Source organism: Sparus aurata, chromosome 9 (genome assembly GCF_900880675.1).
Source record: "Sparus aurata chromosome 9, fSpaAur1.1, whole genome shotgun sequence".
Lineage (NCBI taxonomy): Eukaryota > Metazoa > Chordata > Actinopteri > Spariformes > Sparidae > Sparus > Sparus aurata.
Genome location: NC_044195.1, coordinates 9838992 through 9857090, shown reverse-complemented (window position 1 = coordinate 9857090; position 18099 = coordinate 9838992). Strand labels below are relative to the sequence as shown.

At 42.9% G+C, this 18099-nt stretch overlaps 1 protein-coding gene across 7 annotated transcripts in view; it reads left to right on the top strand.

Moving 5' to 3' along the window:
- Positions 1–18099, top strand: part of LOC115587666 (mitogen-activated protein kinase kinase kinase kinase 4-like) — a 104406-nt gene that overhangs the window by 34052 nt on the left and 52255 nt on the right. For all 7 annotated transcript variants that reach the window (XM_030427592.1, XM_030427594.1, XM_030427597.1 and 4 more), the window contains exon 3: positions 11680–11736. In XM_030427592.1, coding sequence (XP_030283452.1) covers positions 11680–11736 — 57 coding nt within the window. The remainder of the gene's footprint in view (positions 1–11679; positions 11737–18099) is intronic.

Genomic DNA, 18099 nt, shown 5'->3' with positions numbered 1-18099 from the left:
ACCACAGCAATCAATAGACATTTGTAATTGAGCAGCATCTCTCTTTCTCTGTCCGTCAGTCTCTCCCCAGAGTCAGGCTGTTTTCTTGGCCTACTTACATAGAGCTCCCTGTTTGAACACACTGAAGGCAGAGCGAAGCAGCAACAGAAACTGAGCTTTAGAGCTACCTCTCTGCATCCCTCCCTAACGGCTTCAACTGAAAATCCTTGAAACTAACCACTTTACTTCTTTCCCCTAAAGTCTTTGTGAAATTAGAAAAAGGAACATATTTACAGGCAGGGCATACCCAGAAAAACCAGCCTGTGGTCCAACTGTTTGTGGTTATAGATGATTATGTTGATTCAACTCTTGGGTTTCTTTTAAGGTCCTAGTTTGTCATGTGTAGTATCGGCCCTCATTAAAGCACTTTATCCCGTGAGGTAAACAACTGCAGATAAACTTTAATATAAGTTTACCAAACACATGTCATGGCTCATCTGTCAAAGCCTGAATGACAAACTTCCAAATCTTAAACAGTAGTTTCTCTCGAAGACATTTATACTCTACTTGCTGTCAGCGTGCTGTCACATTTGTTCTCTGTCTCTATACAAAGGCAGTGTTGGTCTTCCGCAGGGATCACTGCTGAACATGACTCAACACTACAAGCTTTTTATCTTAACTCAGTGTTTTTTGTGTGTGCTGTCAGAAAGCAGCCCAAATCGCGTGTCTGATTCATCTGCACGATGCCACGTCATACCGCGCAGTCTACGAGGCAACATCAGCAGCAAAAGAAAGAACACCTACAAGCTACAGGGTCAATTTTGAATCAACGGATTTGACTGAAAATGTAATAGGCAACGTTTATGCTGCAGTTATTTGACTCTGTCCCTGAACCTACCACATGCACAATGAAGGCAAATCAGAACCCGAGGGGAAATCACTGGAAGCAAACACTGATATTTGGATAAAATATAAATCTTTATCTTCTCAAAAATGCAGTTTAAACTGTATTTAGAGGCAGTGTGAAGCCTCAGTAAGTCCTTACATTTATAACAGTAAAATGTGGCACACTTAGCAGACTGTCAGTAGTAAGACTGATGATTGGATTATCATTTATCAACACCTGGTTTAATTTTAATGGAATTTAGTTTTTCTTGATTAAAATGAGGTAGAGGGCATTTCTCTTCCAAAAAAAAACTGAGCTGAAACTTTTTCTGCTGATCACAGAGGGATGAGAGGAATGAGAGGAAATATGACTCAAGACTACAGCTGAAAGTGTTTGATAACCACCATCTTTTCCATCTTTTCCAATATCACAGTTCACTGCTTTTCTCTATTGAATCTTTGTGTTTGGACGGTTTGTCATGAGTAGATTTAAGACTTTGGTCTCTGGGAGAATTTGGTAAATGTTTTTTTTCTTCCGTCACCAGAATACCTAACATAATGCCAGTTGCAGTCCCACAAATCCATCTATCATGCAATGTAAACCATGATGAGCAGTGGTTACAATCAGTAATGCAGCACTACATCAAAGTATAGATTTATGCGAGAAAAGCTTCTGGTATAAATGACTGAATGACTGGTTTGGAGGTCTAACAGCCTGTTTTTGCCAACTGTTTTCATGATAGTGAAACGGTGTGATGACTTGAATTCCTTCACCATGTTCTGTTCTTACAGTAGGGGTGTGCCAAAATATCGATACTACGATATATCGCGATATTTCGTCTTGAGGTACGTTATCGATACACTGGTGCCAAATATCGATATTTAAAGATGTAAAAAAAAAAAAAAAAAAATTATTATTATTATTATTTTTTTTTTGGCCCACCACCCCTCTTCGGAGGACAGCTTTATCTTTATTCAAACACAGGTATACAACCAAATTAAATTTAAAAAATGGTTTAAGTAGCTCTGAAACCCACACATATAGATATTTAATGATAGTTGTAGTCAGTGTGTGTGTTAAGAAGAGACACTGTGCAATATACTCTTTGTTTACTTGGCTGTCATTCATGTGAAATTGATTGACAATGTTTTGTAATTCCTGTGAAATGGATTCAGTGCAGTCAATAAATTCTGAATTTCTTCAGTGACACAGATATCGTGATGTATCATGAATGAAATTTCTTGCAATATATCGATTATCGCAGAATCGCTGTATCGTGATATTATCGTTATCGTGAGCAAAATATCGTGATAGTATCATATCGCGAGGTACCTGGTGATACCCAGCCTTATCTTACAGTGGATTTCAGATGGCAGTGGACACACTAGAACTGGTTGTAACTCTCCTCACTGCTGCTGCTGATGGTGTGTGACAGGATGTACAGAATTCAGCAGCAGCTGCTGTCTGCTCACTCATCTGGAGAAATCAGAAATATTTTAATTCCTCCTCTGGACCTCACCATTTTTTCATTTTGTGTGTGTGTGTGTGTGTGTGTGTCTTTATGTTATGAATTCAGCTTGTAGCGCTGTTCGGTGTGTGAGAAACACCCCAAGGTGGAAGCTCATCATTAGGAGGATGATGAGCAGCATTTTCAGAACTACGCGCATCACTGGTTCGATCGATGAAGACTTGTTAGTGAGATGCTTTTCACACTTGCTGAGCAGCAGAAATAGGAAGTGTGTTTTTGCATGTGACTCTGTGTGTGTGGTTTTTTTTTTGTGTGTGTGTCTGTGTGTTTGTGAAAATGTGTGTGTGTACCAGAGCTTGCACCTGGCTCCTTGTCTATGCCCGAAAGCCCAGAGGGGTGCAATAAAGAACGCCTTGTCCCAAAAACCATGATGCACGTACACGCACGCACGCACGCACCCACGCACGCACGCACGCACGCACGCACACACACACACACACACACACACACACACACACACACACACACACACACACACACACTTAGCTGAGCCAGGCGTATGTCCAGATTTAGGCTGAACACAAACTATGCGTGTGTTGACAACAGATTATTATGTGAAAGTATATATTACCTTTTTAAGATGGCACATATATGCGTGAGAAACTCTTCTTCTGTGTGTGTGTGTGTGTGTGTGTGTGTGTGTGTGTGTGTGTGTGTTGTTCCAGGATGACTGCACTCCCCTGGCATTTCCTTAGGGGGAAGTTGCACAGCTCCCTTCTTTCCTCGTCTTAGTTCTATCTGGCTTCCATCTTCCACACACACACACACACACACACACACACACACTGTCCCCGCGTACTCTTCCTTCTCCTCTGTAAGCGCTCGGACACTCGGCCTCCTTCCTCTCCTTCGTCCTCCAGCTCATCTTCAGTCATTCCACTTTCCGTCTCGTTCCAGTCTTCCCATGTTTTCTGTGAGCTGCCTGTAAAAGTACGGAAAACAGATTCCCAGGGTCTGAAAGGAGAAAAGCGGCACCAAAATATTTTTGAAATGGTCATCTGAGATGTCTCTGGCCAATATTTTGTTGAATTTGAGTGAACAGTTCACCCAAAAATGAAAATCCAGTCATTATCTCCTCATCCTCATGCTGGTGGAAAGTCCACAAAACATTTCTGAAGCTTCACAGCAAAACAGTGTTGAGAGAGAAAACATGAAATGGCTCCGTACAGCTTGTCTGTTGTAATCCAAGTCTCTGGAAGTTCTGGGATCTGGATTTGAACAGATGTTATTTACGCCCCTTTTTCAGGCTAACAGTTAAGTGATAGTGTGCATCCTGTCTGCGCAGGAGCTCAGCCGTGTGTCGAGGGTGTGAATAACATATTCTCAAATTAATATTGGATTTCGGGGCTTCTGGGATCTCTGGGACGAGCTGTGTGGAGCCATTTTATGTTTACATAATTTAAAACAAGTCCCTGGCTACTTCAGTTGTGTAGGAGAATGCTGCAGTGCTGTTTTGCCGTGAAGCTCCAGACATTGTGGACTACAAAACCTCACCTGACTTAAGAATGTTCATTTTGGGTGCACTTCTAATGATCCCCTGTGACCACATTGCTGTCACAAGGATGAGATGGCAGAGCAACCAGTGAGAATACGAGCATGCGAATACAAAGTCTACTAGTGTTTGTTTGTTGCACGTTATTGCCCTTCTCCTCACCTAATGTCCTATAAGCTTTAAATGCCTGAAACAAAAATGTCTATTTATACTTAATATGTTCTCACTCATTACCTGAAACATCCTAATTCATTTGGGGTCATGTTTCTGGTCACCCGATGAATGAAAAGTCTTACATTTGCTGTTTTTTGGCTCTGTTTTTGGTCTGTACCACCACTCTTTAGCTGCTAAAGGCTCCACTGTGTTCACCAGCAAGTCACTTTGTCTGTGTGCTGCTGGCCAGGAAGTGTACAGTGAGCCTGCAGAGCTTTCTTTCTTTTTTTTTTTTTGCTGAAAACAGCTGCAGCTCGCCCTCCAATTGGCAAAAACAAACCTGTGAGAACGAGCACTGAGAGTGCACCGAAAGAGTAAAGTTGTGAAACACGTTGGATGTAAAAACATGAGCTGATCCTTGAGCTCTGTAAGGTTGAAGATTCAAGTGATAATTATCCCATGGTTAGAACCAGTGACCACCTTTCACATTGCCATTTGATACACTGTTATTAAAAAAATATATTTCACAAGCACAAAACCCACTCTGGTGTATTACAACTAAATCCAGTGTATTAACTTGTCTTTTGTGGACTTGAATGTGAATAATTAAGCACAACATCAAATCCGAACTGGAAAAACGCTCCACAACAAACACTTCTCTGATCTCTTCAGCACGTAGCAGGGAAACTGACCACAGATCTTTATCTGGCCTCAGCTTTGGTCTCGTCAATTTAATGGGAAACCCAGACATCTTCCCTCCTCCTGCACACCCTCAGAGGTGCAGCTACAGGTCAAAGGTCGCACCAGCTGAAGGATTGGGGGGGGTGTACCTTATGAACTCTGGGGTCAGGTCCCAGTTGTCTGAGAAAGGGACCTCATTAAATCGGTTGTCTGCTGCTTTGATGGGCTCTGATTGGAGCGGAAGAGGGATCTGAGCAAAGAAAGCTTTCAAAGTTAGGACTCGACTTTCTAAATGTCCGCCATGGGGCTCGTTTAGGCTTGACGATTGTCATTTAATTATCTGCTTTTACTAATTCAAATATCTGCAAATGTACTTTGGTACGAGCAGCCTGTGAACCTGTCACGTAAACAAATGGCTCATAATGTCTCGAGGGCAGCAGGTTATGAGGTCAAAGATATAGGAAGTAGTATTTTACGTAGACCCTTTTTAAATTTCACATAGTCATGACCCTCTGTTCATATGAAACTAGTCCACTTATTCTCAGCGCAGTTTTCTTTGTTTCAAGTTTGCCAGCATCACAACACAAGACAAATACATTTGCTAGTATCAATAAAATAACACTTCAATCTTGAAATATTTGTTGATTACTTGATTTGTATCAGAAACGGCGGGTTTTTATGGCAACTACGCAACCAAAAGAGCTGATTGGAAATGTGGTCAGTGCTTTCCACTATGGTTACAGTGTGTTGCAGTATTTATAGGATCGTAATTATCAAGAAATGCACCTTTTAATGGTCTACTAGACTGGTTAACTTTTATGGCAATGTTTGGTCAGCCAAGCCAAATAAAAGTCAGCAGTCAGCAGTTGATAATCACTGCGAGTATAAAAGAACCGGTGACATCATTGGAGCTGGTGATGTGTGGGGTGGACAGGCCGGCCATTGTTGGCAAACATTGTCTGATTAAAGTGACTGTTGGCTGCCGGGGGAGGAATCGGGTGAGTCAGTGATGCCCTGAAACCGAAGCAGAGTCTCTGAAGGAAAACGCTCCCAGATTGAATCAATTCATCAGCACCTACACATGTGACCTGTTCAGGCCCGGACCTCCTCGTCAGTCTGCTGACTGAGTATATTTCAACTTCTCACTTTCATCGAGCTCTGATAAGATGAAGGACAGCTTAAGTTCAGTTCACACTACAGGATTTCTGCCCTGATTTCCCAGTCGCAGATGTTTTTTTGAGACCACAGACAAAAGCCCAAAACGGCAAAGATCACATTGTGTGAACTGTTTAATGACACGATTCAGGAACTCATCGACTCATTGCCAACGCCTGCTGGTCGTCTTACAGGCCAGTCGCTGTTGGGGTGCCAGGAAGCAAGCACCAGGCGATGAGAGCCGACCCTCCTGTCCTCTCTGCCTCTCTCCTCTGCTCTCATCTGCAGCAGCTCTCAGACCCCAGTCTTATCATGCAGTGCGTATGGAGTCAGCACAATAACAGCTTAATATATGATATAATAAAATGAATATAGTATCGAGATAGATACACACAAGCAAGATTCACGTTTTCAGTGCAGAAATAATCCTTGCCGTTCGTGCGTCCTGATCCATCCTCTCACGCAGATTTTTTGTTTTTCCTCGTTTTTTGGCTGCATGTCCAAGCACAAACGGCCTGGACTGTTTGGATCCCTCCCGTCTCACATCTCATGTGGCGCGTCTTGTAACGTGTGACACCGTGTTGCTGGTCACTCGTGTGGTGTGAAAAGCACAAAGAGTTCAACACTTCCGATTACAAGACAGAGCTGTGTTGTGTGAACAGCACGGCGATCTGATGACTTTGAAAGTGGTGTAGTGTGGCCAAGGCATTAAAGATACTTTGTGTTCAACAAAAACTTAACTGGCAAGGGTTTAAAATATATACGTATATTGAAGACATAATGCAGAGAGCCTTTGTGACGGGATGTTTTTACAGACCTTACTTCAGATGTATTTCTGCCCGACTTCTTTGGCGTCCTTACAATCTTTGATTTCATGACCACAATTTCAAACAACGGCCCTGTCGTTTAAAGGTGCCTGTCTGCAAAGTATGAAATGTTGACACTGAAATACTTTCTCACCCTATTCTGTATCCAGACAGACGATGATACAGTTCTCGTCGAATCATCCCATCTTTCTGGATTGGATTTGGATTTAAAGGTGGTCTAATATGTCTTTGCAAGATGAAGCCTATAAAGTATTTCAACTTTAATAACTGTGTCCAGCCTTCAAAACTCCATGTGAGCTTAAACCAAGGGTGTATTGTTATCTGTGACATGGAGTAAAGCAAAGCTTCTCCCACAGATACTAACCCGCCTCGAGGGCTTCTGCTGAGACCATGTGAGCCTAAAACTCAGCGGTGAAATCAACTCGGATGGCCTCTCACCTCGCGGGCCCTCTGGGCTTTCTCATTATGAAGGGAGACTGCGGTCCAAACATCTCACACAGAGGCCTGGCCAGCGCGGTGGAGATGGATCATGGTGGAGTCATGGGAGAGTCAGATGACAGAAGGATTATATCATGTTTGAATGGAGTGTGGAGTCAGCTGGGGGTGTTAACAGAGAGCTTCAGTAACGGCATTATTTACATTCAGGGTTATTAGAGGTCCAGGGAAAAAGTCGAATGAAAGATTTATCCATGTTTGACAGGCCGTGCTCCCTCGATGTATGTGACCACCAGGATGGTAAAGACTGGTTTACGTAATGTGGTTTAACTGAGGAGGATGCTAGTCCGAACACTCGTCTTCCTGCCTTTTTGGACACTGAACGTCCCCTTGTCTCCACATCTCAGAACTGAATTAATTGGCAAAAGACATCATGAATGATTTGAATGGAAAAAAAGAAAAGGCTGATGAAAATAACCTTGGATTTTTTTAAAAAGGTACATAAAGCTGAAGCGACTGAATAGTTTCTCCTCTTCTGACCCACTGATGGACCGTCTGTCTGACTTTGTCTTTTATGTGTCCATAATGGCCAGGTGTGTGTGTGAGTGTGTGTCTGACTCTCGTTTCTGAACAAAGGATTCAGAGAGGAAGATGATGTCATCTTTTAACCGTTGTGAGCTTGTCTGTGTGTGTGTGTGTCGGCGGTTGGGGGGGGGATTCTGTAATTATTACAGTCTGTTTTCTGAGGTCACCTTTCTCTCACACACAGAGAAGAGACGCACACACACACACACACACACACACACACAAAGAATCTTTCATCATTTAGACAGCGTCTTGTTGGTCATTTGCTTTGAAAAAACGCTTCACAAAAGGATTAATGGACAATATTTCTGAATGTGATAGTGAAACGATGCTGCAGTAAAAACTGGAATCGCACCGAAGCTCTATGATGGTCAAACATGAAGCCAGACACAGGTCAGGATCCTGTCACATCAAGGGCTCTCATGAAACTTACCCTCTGGAGGGAAAGAAACAAGCTGTTTGTGTGTGTGTGTGTGTGTTTGTCTGATGAATGTGACGTGTTTGTCTTCTTGAGCATCAGTTGATTGTCAAGTGCGTAGCTCTGTAGTGTTTGTAGTATGTGTGGGTAGCCTGGGTGCTCGGAGGTCTGTGTATGTGTGTGTGCACGTACATTAGCACGACAGGCTAGACAAATGATGTACATCATGAGTTCACTGTGCGCCGGAGAATATTAAACCGAGTGTGGGATTAAACATAAACCCCGTCTCACTTCTCAACGCAACTGCAAAGTCATCTGAAAACATATTGGTACCCTACCTCACACACACACACACACACACATACACACACACACACACACACACACACACACACACACACACACACACACACACACACAGATATCAGGGTACACAAGTATTGTCTAGGTGGTGAGCGTATTCAGTAATGCTGGTAAGGTTGTGTGCTTGTTTTGTGCATCAGTACATCAGAAATACCCTCTGCATGTGTGTGTCGTGAGTTACAAAGTGATGACTCAGCGCTGCTACAGTAAGATGGATGCTGGAGTTTAATGGCTCCTGGTCTGGTGGCTGAGGAGCAGAGATACCAACTCCACACTTGTCCACTAACACTCCACAGTTCAAGAATGACAAATGGACTTTTGAGGCCTTTGACCAGTGGTGTGTTTCAGTTTCATTTTGGATTTGGTCCAAGTTAGTAACCTACACAGATTTCGTTCGTTCGTTTTCTTTTCCGCTTTTTCCGTCGATGTTGCCGCTTTTTATCCCCCCTGGGGGGTTGCGGGGCTTGCTGGGGCCAAATCCAGTTTGACTCATGGGCGAAGGTGCCAGAACGAGTATACGAGTCGCCAGCTCATTGCAGTAATAAATCAACTCATTTAGAAAGATGCTACTGATGCAGCAACCTCTCGCTGCCTGTAGCTGTCACTCATTAGTCACTCAATGTCCCACCCCCAGAAACACTTTGTTATTGGTTCCACGTCACGAGTGGTGACTAAAAATGTAGTATAATTCAGTGATGATCAGTGCCAGCTGCCTCTTCATACAATATAGTCATTTCTTTACTAATGTAGAAACTACTCATTGGTGGCAGTTTTTCATTCTTAAATATTAAATGAGAAGAGCTTTTGTATCTTTTATGTAGTCTAGAAAGCTGAACTGCAGTAGATTCAACAAAGGACTTAATGACTTTCCCATGGAGGCCCTGTGTTAATGTCCCGAGTTATTTTCAGTCGCGTCTGTGCACTGAAACTGCTCTGTTTATCTTTCCCGTCCTCTCCCCTCTGCTCCAGTTTGTCCTCTCCCTCAGCTGTCACTCCTCCCTTTGTCTTTCAGAGCTGATTTGGTTCGACATAACATCAGCCCACCTGCTCTTTGTTTTGTAGTTGCTCACTCCCGTTGCACACCGCTGCCAGCTTTGGATTTCAGAAATATGAAAACGTGTCCTCTCCCACCGTCTTTACTACTTCTTTTCTTGTTTCATTCTCCGGATTTTGTTTTTCCTCCTCCACCTCTCCCTAGTTCTCACAGTCAGGCACTTCCTTGTCATCTTCGCGGTTTACTCTCTAAATCAGCTCTGACCTCATCGCCAACCTCGCTCTCACACATACACCCACACACACATCCCCTTCGGCTAAACCAAAATGGGTTAATCCCTCATCACTCAAACTGTGGAGTGCACCAACTCATTCAGGAGCGGGGGCCAGTGGCTCAGGTGTCGCAGTCCCATTTCACACAAAAGAAACCTGATCATGTGGCAGTTCAGACACACATGCACTGACACAGGCTACCAGCATGATGCAGACATAAAGGATCGCACAGGCCTACACTCACACCGAACTCGCGCTTTGTGTGTCTGTTGGTTTTCCATCTGTGAAAACATTTGAGCTCTGGTTGTCAACTCACAGAGGTAACTGAACCCTTCTGCTCAGGTCCGGGACTGATAAAAAAAAAAAAAAGGCTTCAACAGCTCTCTGTCCATTGTTGCATCGTTCAAAAGATGTACTGTAGCTGGCTAGTTTAAGCTGTTTTTATCTGACTGATGTGGACTAAAGTCTGAGAGTGGACTGTAACAACTGTGGGTCTGTTGGCTTCTCGCTGACTAATGAGCTGTCAGCACAAAGCATCTACCGTCAGTGCTGTAGACTCTACAGAGGATGGCGTTCTGATTTTTTCCAATCAGAACACCATCACCAGTCTCACTTTGATTTCTGTTGGGACATTTCACTAGTCTGACTTTGCCAATACTTGTTGATATTTTCTGTCTTTTATACAACATTTTCCTCAGTTGTTCACAGTGTTGTCATCCATAGCTGTGCTTTGGTGGAGATAGGACATTTTCAAAATCCATTTTGTGTTGAACAAGAGTTTGTGATTTCCATCTCCCTTTTTATTTGGGCACAGTGCTAAGGAGCTAATGCTAATATGCCTGTAGCCTTACTTTCAGGCAGTGAGTATATACGCTCCTTTATTTTCAAATCTTCCCTTCTTTTGTAGGTATGATATTTTTCAGCGTGGGTTTAAACAGGAAAGGATACTTTAAGGCCTACAACTATAAATTACTATATAGCAAAATGGTGGCTCATTCCTGACAGACTGAATTGATGTTAGCTTGTAGCTCCTAGATATTTCAAGGTTAATGAACACTTTGCGGTACTGTTCTTAACTTTGTTTAAGTTGTTATTGTCTCAAAGCTAATGAACGGAATTGTTATACAAAACAAAATGGCTACACGCTAGTTAGCCTAACACATATCCCCCGTTAGCATACAGCTTCTTTCTAGCTCATTTAAGAGTAACTTTTAGCTCCTTGCGCATGTCATTTTTTGGACTATTTACAGTCCCACATTTATGCCAGGACATAGTTAGTCTGCCACGCACGTTCAGTCTTGTTTATTCAGAAATGAATAAAGAATAAAACATTTCTTTGTTATGCGTACAATTTCGAACAGCTGCAGGCTATACTTACACACGTGTAGCTTACTGAATCCTTGTCTCAGTTCACTTACTATACACACATTTGTGTTCTCTAGCTTTCGGGAAACAAATTCTCATTAACTTGAATCTCAAATTTTCACTGTGCCTAAAAAAGAGGTGTTAAGTTTTAACTCCTCGCACCATTCCCGTTGACAACTTTATCTTTCAAGGAATGCTGAACCTTTGCCTGTATGTCCCCACGCTTGAGGCAAATGACTTGTTATGAATGTGTTTTTTTGTTTTTATGATCAACCGAGTCACCCTGTGTGTTTGCTTGCATTATGAAACTGCAGTCTGGAAAGCTTCTTTGTTCCTACCAACAATTTGTGCTGTGAATTGGTCACATTTTGGCTTCTTTTACCAACACCGAAAAATACCATTGTCATTGACAGTGACCGTGCCCTGTGATTGTGTCGTTCATAGTTAAACAGGAATCACATAGATTGATGAATGATGTCGTGCACGCTGCATCGGGACAAAATTCAGCCTTCCCTCATCTTCCCTCTCTTCTGCTTTTCTCTCCAGGGTCGACATGTCAAGACGGGCCAGCTGGCGGCCATCAAAGTCATGGACGTCACCGAGGTCAGTAAACACAGCGCAATGATGTACCTTTTTATTGTTTTGTTGTCATAAGTCAGGTTAACATTCAAATTTAGAGCAGATGTTTAAACAACAACATGGAACTTGCTGTAGAAAGTTAGTTGATTAAGTGTCGACCCGAGGCCGTCACTGACGTCAACCCGAAGTCAGTATTCGACGACCTGTGGATGAGACTTAATCAATTATCTTTCTGCAGGAAGCGTATTGAAAAAAACAGCCAGTGATGCTCATTGTCCAGTTGAAGAGAACGCATTTAAATGACTGAATTAAAAGAACAGCAGTCAAATTCTGAATGGTGGAAAACAATGTGGTACAGCCTCCTCCATCGCTCCACACAGATCCGAGGTTTTCGTCATATTTTCACTCTCCTCAGTGGAGGAGAAGCGTCAGTGGATGTTCAAGTCACATACTTAATTCACGTCATGATTTATTAAGTTTGTTTCCATCGCACTACACTTGGTTTCTATAAATACACTGACTATTCCTCCGAAGCAAGGCCCAATGTTTCTTTTAACACGCAAAAATGTAAAATGCACGCAGAAGAACAGCTGGATGGAAAACCACTGATTGTTGTCAGCTGTGTCTCGTTTCCAACTGCATGACGGCTTCACCGCTGCTGCACTTTATCAGAATCGATTAATTCTCGAGCAAAAGGGTTCTTGCGTTGACCCAGTTTTTTGGAGAGAACTTACAGCTTGGTTTTTACGCAGCTTTATTGCAACATTTCCTCTTTGAAGAGCGAAATTAATACAGCGCTAATATCAGACAGATGTATTAAAAATGCGTGCGTCGCTGGTGCAGCAGTCACCAGTCTCACCAGCAGCCATCAGGTCCAGCTTCTGCAGATTGGAACTGATCCTGAATTCAGTTTCATGCATCAGTATTCATTCTTTCAACATTCAGTACAGGATCAACAGCTAACACCAAAAACAAAGAGTCTCTCTGACTCCCCCCTCCCATTCTGCACCTACATGTCAACATTTCCTCTCCAGAAATAGTCTTCGTTTTTAGGCTTCTAATCACGCGGCTCCCGACCCAAAGTGCTCTCTTCATTAGATAAAGCTGAGTTTGTGTTCGAAGCTCAACAGATTTTCAATTTCCTGAGGGCAGTTTAGCCAGTAGTCTTAAAGACTGAAGTTTGGTGTGTGTGTTTTGTGTGCGTGTCTGCAGAAGCGTGTTTCGGAGCCCATGGGTGCACGCTTGCCAGGCTCCATAAAGCTGAGTAAGGACCCAGAGGGCTGTTTCTGCCTGAGTAATTGGAGCCTGTGTTTCTCTGTTTGCATACTTGAAGAATTATCGTGCTAGTCTTATAAAACTTCCTCTCACTACGTCAGTGACGGCGGTAGTGAGTGCGTTTTTCCCGTTACTCATCGTCAAACAAAAAGCTAAATGAGACAAAGGGAAAATATTCAGAAAGACATATTTGAGGTCACTTGACCATTTCCTGCCCAGACGCCTTAAAGAGGAATGAGTGTGTCATCAAGGCTGTCACATTAAATCCTTTAATCTGGGTCAAGCGTTCTGTTGAAGAGGATTGTACTGTCTGTCATTTAGGACCCTGCTGGTTTTTAGCTGCATCTCTAAAAACCCTAATACTGCACCTGCAGTCCCTATTTTAGGAAGAAGTATGCCGGGCCCCATTCACACTTGATCACTTCTGGTGTCTCACGTCCAGAGAAAGTCGAGATTTACACCTAGCTACATGAATGTGTCTCTGTTGGCCAGATGACAGATCTGATGCTGGGTTTTCCACATGCAAATCCTCCAGTCCAACAGGAGGCGCTGACGTACCTGAAGAAGTTTTATCGTCTTCAAAGGAATAGTTATAATTGCTGACAATAAGATTATAATAGAATGTACTTGTATATTACCACAGGAGTCACCCCAAATCCAAAAGTGTTGTGTTGCTGTGTAAAATGGCCAATAAAATCAGAGTGCAATCGTTTGCAAACAAACAGTATAACAAAGCGTTCCAAATAGGTGTTTTGGAGTGTTCAGAGTACAAATTAGGAGTACAGTTACATTACTAAAATATTACTCAATTACAAGTAGAACTATCGTTATTAGAGTAATACTTAAATGTATTAAGATATATAAAGGTTAGAAAAGCAAGCTTGTGACCAAATCGATATTGAGGTATTCCGAAAGTAATAGAAAGTAATCAAGCTACATTACTTGAATATTGTAATAATTACTGATTGGAAGCATGAAAATTGCACTTCTTTTTCTAAATGCAGTGACAGTACTACAGCAGAGTGGGATGGTGCAGTCTTGAAGCTTAACCCACCGGAAAGAAATCACCCAAATGTTTTTCTACTGAGACTAATGGAGCCACTTCTATTTAAAAAAAACAACCAATAAAAAATAAACAATAAAAAAGGGTTCATTGCACATTTTGACAGCATATTTTGAACTTTGAATTCTTCCCCAGGCAGCGCTTTATATTAAGACAATTGGATATTTGCCGCCTCTGCAGTCTTCTCCCCTTTTTCACACCCCTCTTGGTTTTCCTGTGGCTGTAGTGTGACACACCCCGAAAGGAAAGAATGACCTCAGCAGTTTGAGTCTGTCAATCCATTATAAACCTTTAATACTTGGTACCTTTGGTAGAAGAATGGATGGATAAAGACAGTTCGGCCTGTGTAAAGCCCAGTGTAACTACTCTCGTAATTAAGGGTCGACCGATTTGGCTTTTTCAGGGCCAGCACTGTTTATTAGAAATTAAGGAGACTGAAAACCGATATTTGGGACAGATAATTTGAAAATGCTAGAAATTGGCCCTTATAATTGTCCAGGTTAATATAACAGACTTGAAAGCAGTCTATTGCTTCGTTGCACATCCAGCAGCCATGTTTCGAGACACTTAGTGAATTTAAGTCCACTATCTTAAGTTCTGCAGGAAATATTTAACTTTTATTCGCTGCATGGTTCATATGTTCCCTATGTCTGTTGTTTGGTGCTGGCAGGTAGAGATAGCTGAAAGCAGCTGCCTGTTTGCGGCTGTGAGAAAAGAGGAAGTGAACCAAAACAGTAAAGTGGCGTATTACACGTATTAAACCAGAACAATGAGCCGAAATCGTGAAAAGCTCCATGGAAGCAACAGCAGCTGGTGACAACTATTTGTGTTGTTTTAATTATAAGATACAAGAAGTCATGTGATTTATAACAACAGCAATTTAAAATATTGATTAAAGCCATTTTCACACACAACATGTCATTTGTGCTGCTAGTTGTTGCGGGTCTGTCAGTCAAAGCAAAATATGTAAGCAGCGTGGGATCATGGGAGTTGTTGTTTTCATTATTAAACAATCACCTCTGCTGGTGATAATCTGTTTGACTTGGGCACAAGGTAATGTTTCAACGTTTTATTCATGTTAGCTTTAGTCACAATTACTCAATAACAACTATAGAGCAAAGGTGTGGTTGTTTTGTTCTGACATTATAATGCAGAAATGATATTTCACCTTTTAAAAAGGCTGTCCCACCTTCACTGAATATCCTGCAAAAGGGTATCGGGCTCAGCCTTAAAGACACACAGTAGTCTTGGTTATTGCTGTACCCTCTATGATGATTAATTAGTGTGCTCGAGCTGCCAGCGTGGCAGGTAACCAGACTCAGTTTTGAAGTTGTCTTCAGAAATCTAGTCCATGGTAAAATATTGAAAAAGGCGGTCTGAGTGTACTGTGGCCTGCAGGCACCGGTCTCCATTTCCAACTGTGGAGAGTGAAGAGAGGACATGAAGCAGGATCAGGAGCATGTGACGGGAATATGTTTATGTATTCATACGAGCTGAATGACTGAAGAGAAATACACATGTGGGGGGATATTCAGGACATGGCGTTTCATTTTTAAAATTTTTTTTTTAAGCTCTCTGAAATGTTTACAGTGGTCCTTTTCCACACGGTTCAGCCGTTTTCTAAAGTAAACACTCTGAGTTTGTCTGGACACTTGCCAGGAATGACAGTTGAGCAGAGGAAGTTGTTTGCATTGGAAAGCTTGAGATTTTCACGTGCACACCGATTCCGTCCAACATTTATCTGTGTGTGTGTGTGTGTGTCTGTGTGTCTGTGTGTGTGTGTGTGTGTGTGAGACGTTGGGGAACCACGGGAGCCTTCATACATTCACGTGTTTCAGATGCAAAACAACACAGTTATATGTCTCCTTTCCTGTGTGTGTGTGTGTGTGTGTGTGTGTGTGTGTGTGTGTGTCCACTCTGCTCCCTGTGCACATCTCGGCATATGTGCTCTGACCCACATACCACTTCCTGTTCCATATACGGAGTGGGAGAGGGAGGCTGAGGAGGGAGAAAGACAGGCACTTAGAAGAAGAGAGAGAGGATGAGGAGTGACATACAGTGTGTCGGGCTGAAAACGCATTTTACCACCACTGTTTTCACATCTCCAAATATGGATATAGGCACCTCATGATGTCATTAATTTAGTAGTTGGACTGTCCCTTTAACCCAAGAATTCCTTCATAGTAGATTCATGATTTTTCTGACCAGTAGCTTCATTGTTATTACAATTACTTTTACTCGTAAGTACAATTAGTGCAGTGTTATGCTAATATTTACTCGAAACCACTGATCGGTTATTTTGATGGGCGGGTCAGCATGATGCTTTTGTTTTTTTCCAGTTGAGAGGTGTGTACCTGTTTCACCTACAGTTAGCCGGGCTTCAGAATGAAAGTAGCCCTACAGCTCAGTTCAGACTTGCTCCAGTCAAAAGAGATCAGTTCTCTTAACAGGAAACTGCAGAAAGCAGCAGATCATAAACCTCATCAGACTCAACATCCAGAAGACATTCAAACCTTTGCAAAAGTCTTCAATGATATTCTGACACATCATTTTTTTTACGGAGCTGTAGCTGAGACATCTAGCCTCTGTCTGATCTCTGTTGAGTGCTGCACATGCTCCGTACCGATCAGGTAGCTGATGATGTAGCCTCCATTTTTTTAATACCTTCAACTTCAACCTGGGAAGACATGAACAAGCTAGCGGTCTAAACTTTAACACACGTCACAACTTCGTGCCTGAAAAAAAGGAGTAATCGCCGCATTCATCCGGGTGTTGTGTTTCCATCACAGCCGATCAGAGCTTGAGCCGATGAACGTGCATGACCACTGCAGAGTCATTGGACGCAAGAGCCGATTGGACCCATTCCTAACTCTGGCCAAGTGATTGATGTGCCTGCACCTGACCAGAGAACACGCACAGCTACAATGTAAAGAAACCTAGTTTCAACGCACCAGTGGTTTTGCAGGCGAGTATAGTTGAGTTGACGGTATGCTGTACACCAACAATCAGTTTTTTCCTTATGTAGCCAAACACTTGACTCGCCAATGATGTTTTTCTACCTTGTTGATGCACAACAGCTCTTTTTGGTGGTTTTTGTGACTGTGAGCTGACTGAACGGTCCCGCTCGCACTGTGTGTGTGTGTACTCTCCTACAAGACTGCACCAGAAATAGCATTGTTTCTGTGATGTAATGGCAACTATATACAGTGTATTCTGTGTGTCAGGGTGGCAAGAGAAGAAGATTTGGGGGGGGGGGCAGTAACCGAGCGAGTGAAACATGAGACAGAGCAGAGGGAGTAAGCTCAGATAAGGAGAAGAAATTCCCTTTCCCTCTTTGAGAAGGTTCATCTGAAGTGCAGCGGGAGTCTGGGAGGGGCCGCCGCTGCTCGCCAGCTCGTCTCTTCACCCCCTTCGCTCGCATCCATTTGCCACCTTTCTGCTCTTTTGTCCGTCCATCCAGATTCCAGCCTGTGTTTCTCCCACCCCTTCCTGTTTTCTGCATACACCTTTGTGCTGCATTCCCCTCGTTTCTACCCTTCGCCATCTTTCTTCCAGTCGCCGCCTCTGATTTCTGTGGGGAACGAACGAGACAGTAAGATAGCAGACAAAGAATGAAGTCATCCTCCTCCCTAATGGGAAAAACGCGGAATAAAAAAAGGGAAGAGAAATGTAGAGAGAGCGCCGCAGCAGCTCTGCGCTCAGAGCCTCTCACTGCTGCTGTTGACTTGATGTAATCCAGCGGGATTCAATGGGAGGAAATCGATCTTGATTAGCAGAGAAACTCCACGGCAAGCATCTTTATCTCTACCTCTGTGTTCCTCCGGGGAATGAATCGCTTTTTCTTGTCATACTTTCTCACTCGCTATTTCTCTCTCTGTGAATTCGGCACATGAAACACTTCAGAGCAAAGTCAAATCTCTCTCTCACCTCCCACCCTCTCCCACTGCTCCCCAGTCCATTCAGAAGGTGTGAGAGTGAAGAGTGGGAAGGTGTTGAAAGCATGAAATTGGTACGTCCAAAAAAAACCCAAAAAACAGTCCAACCATGGC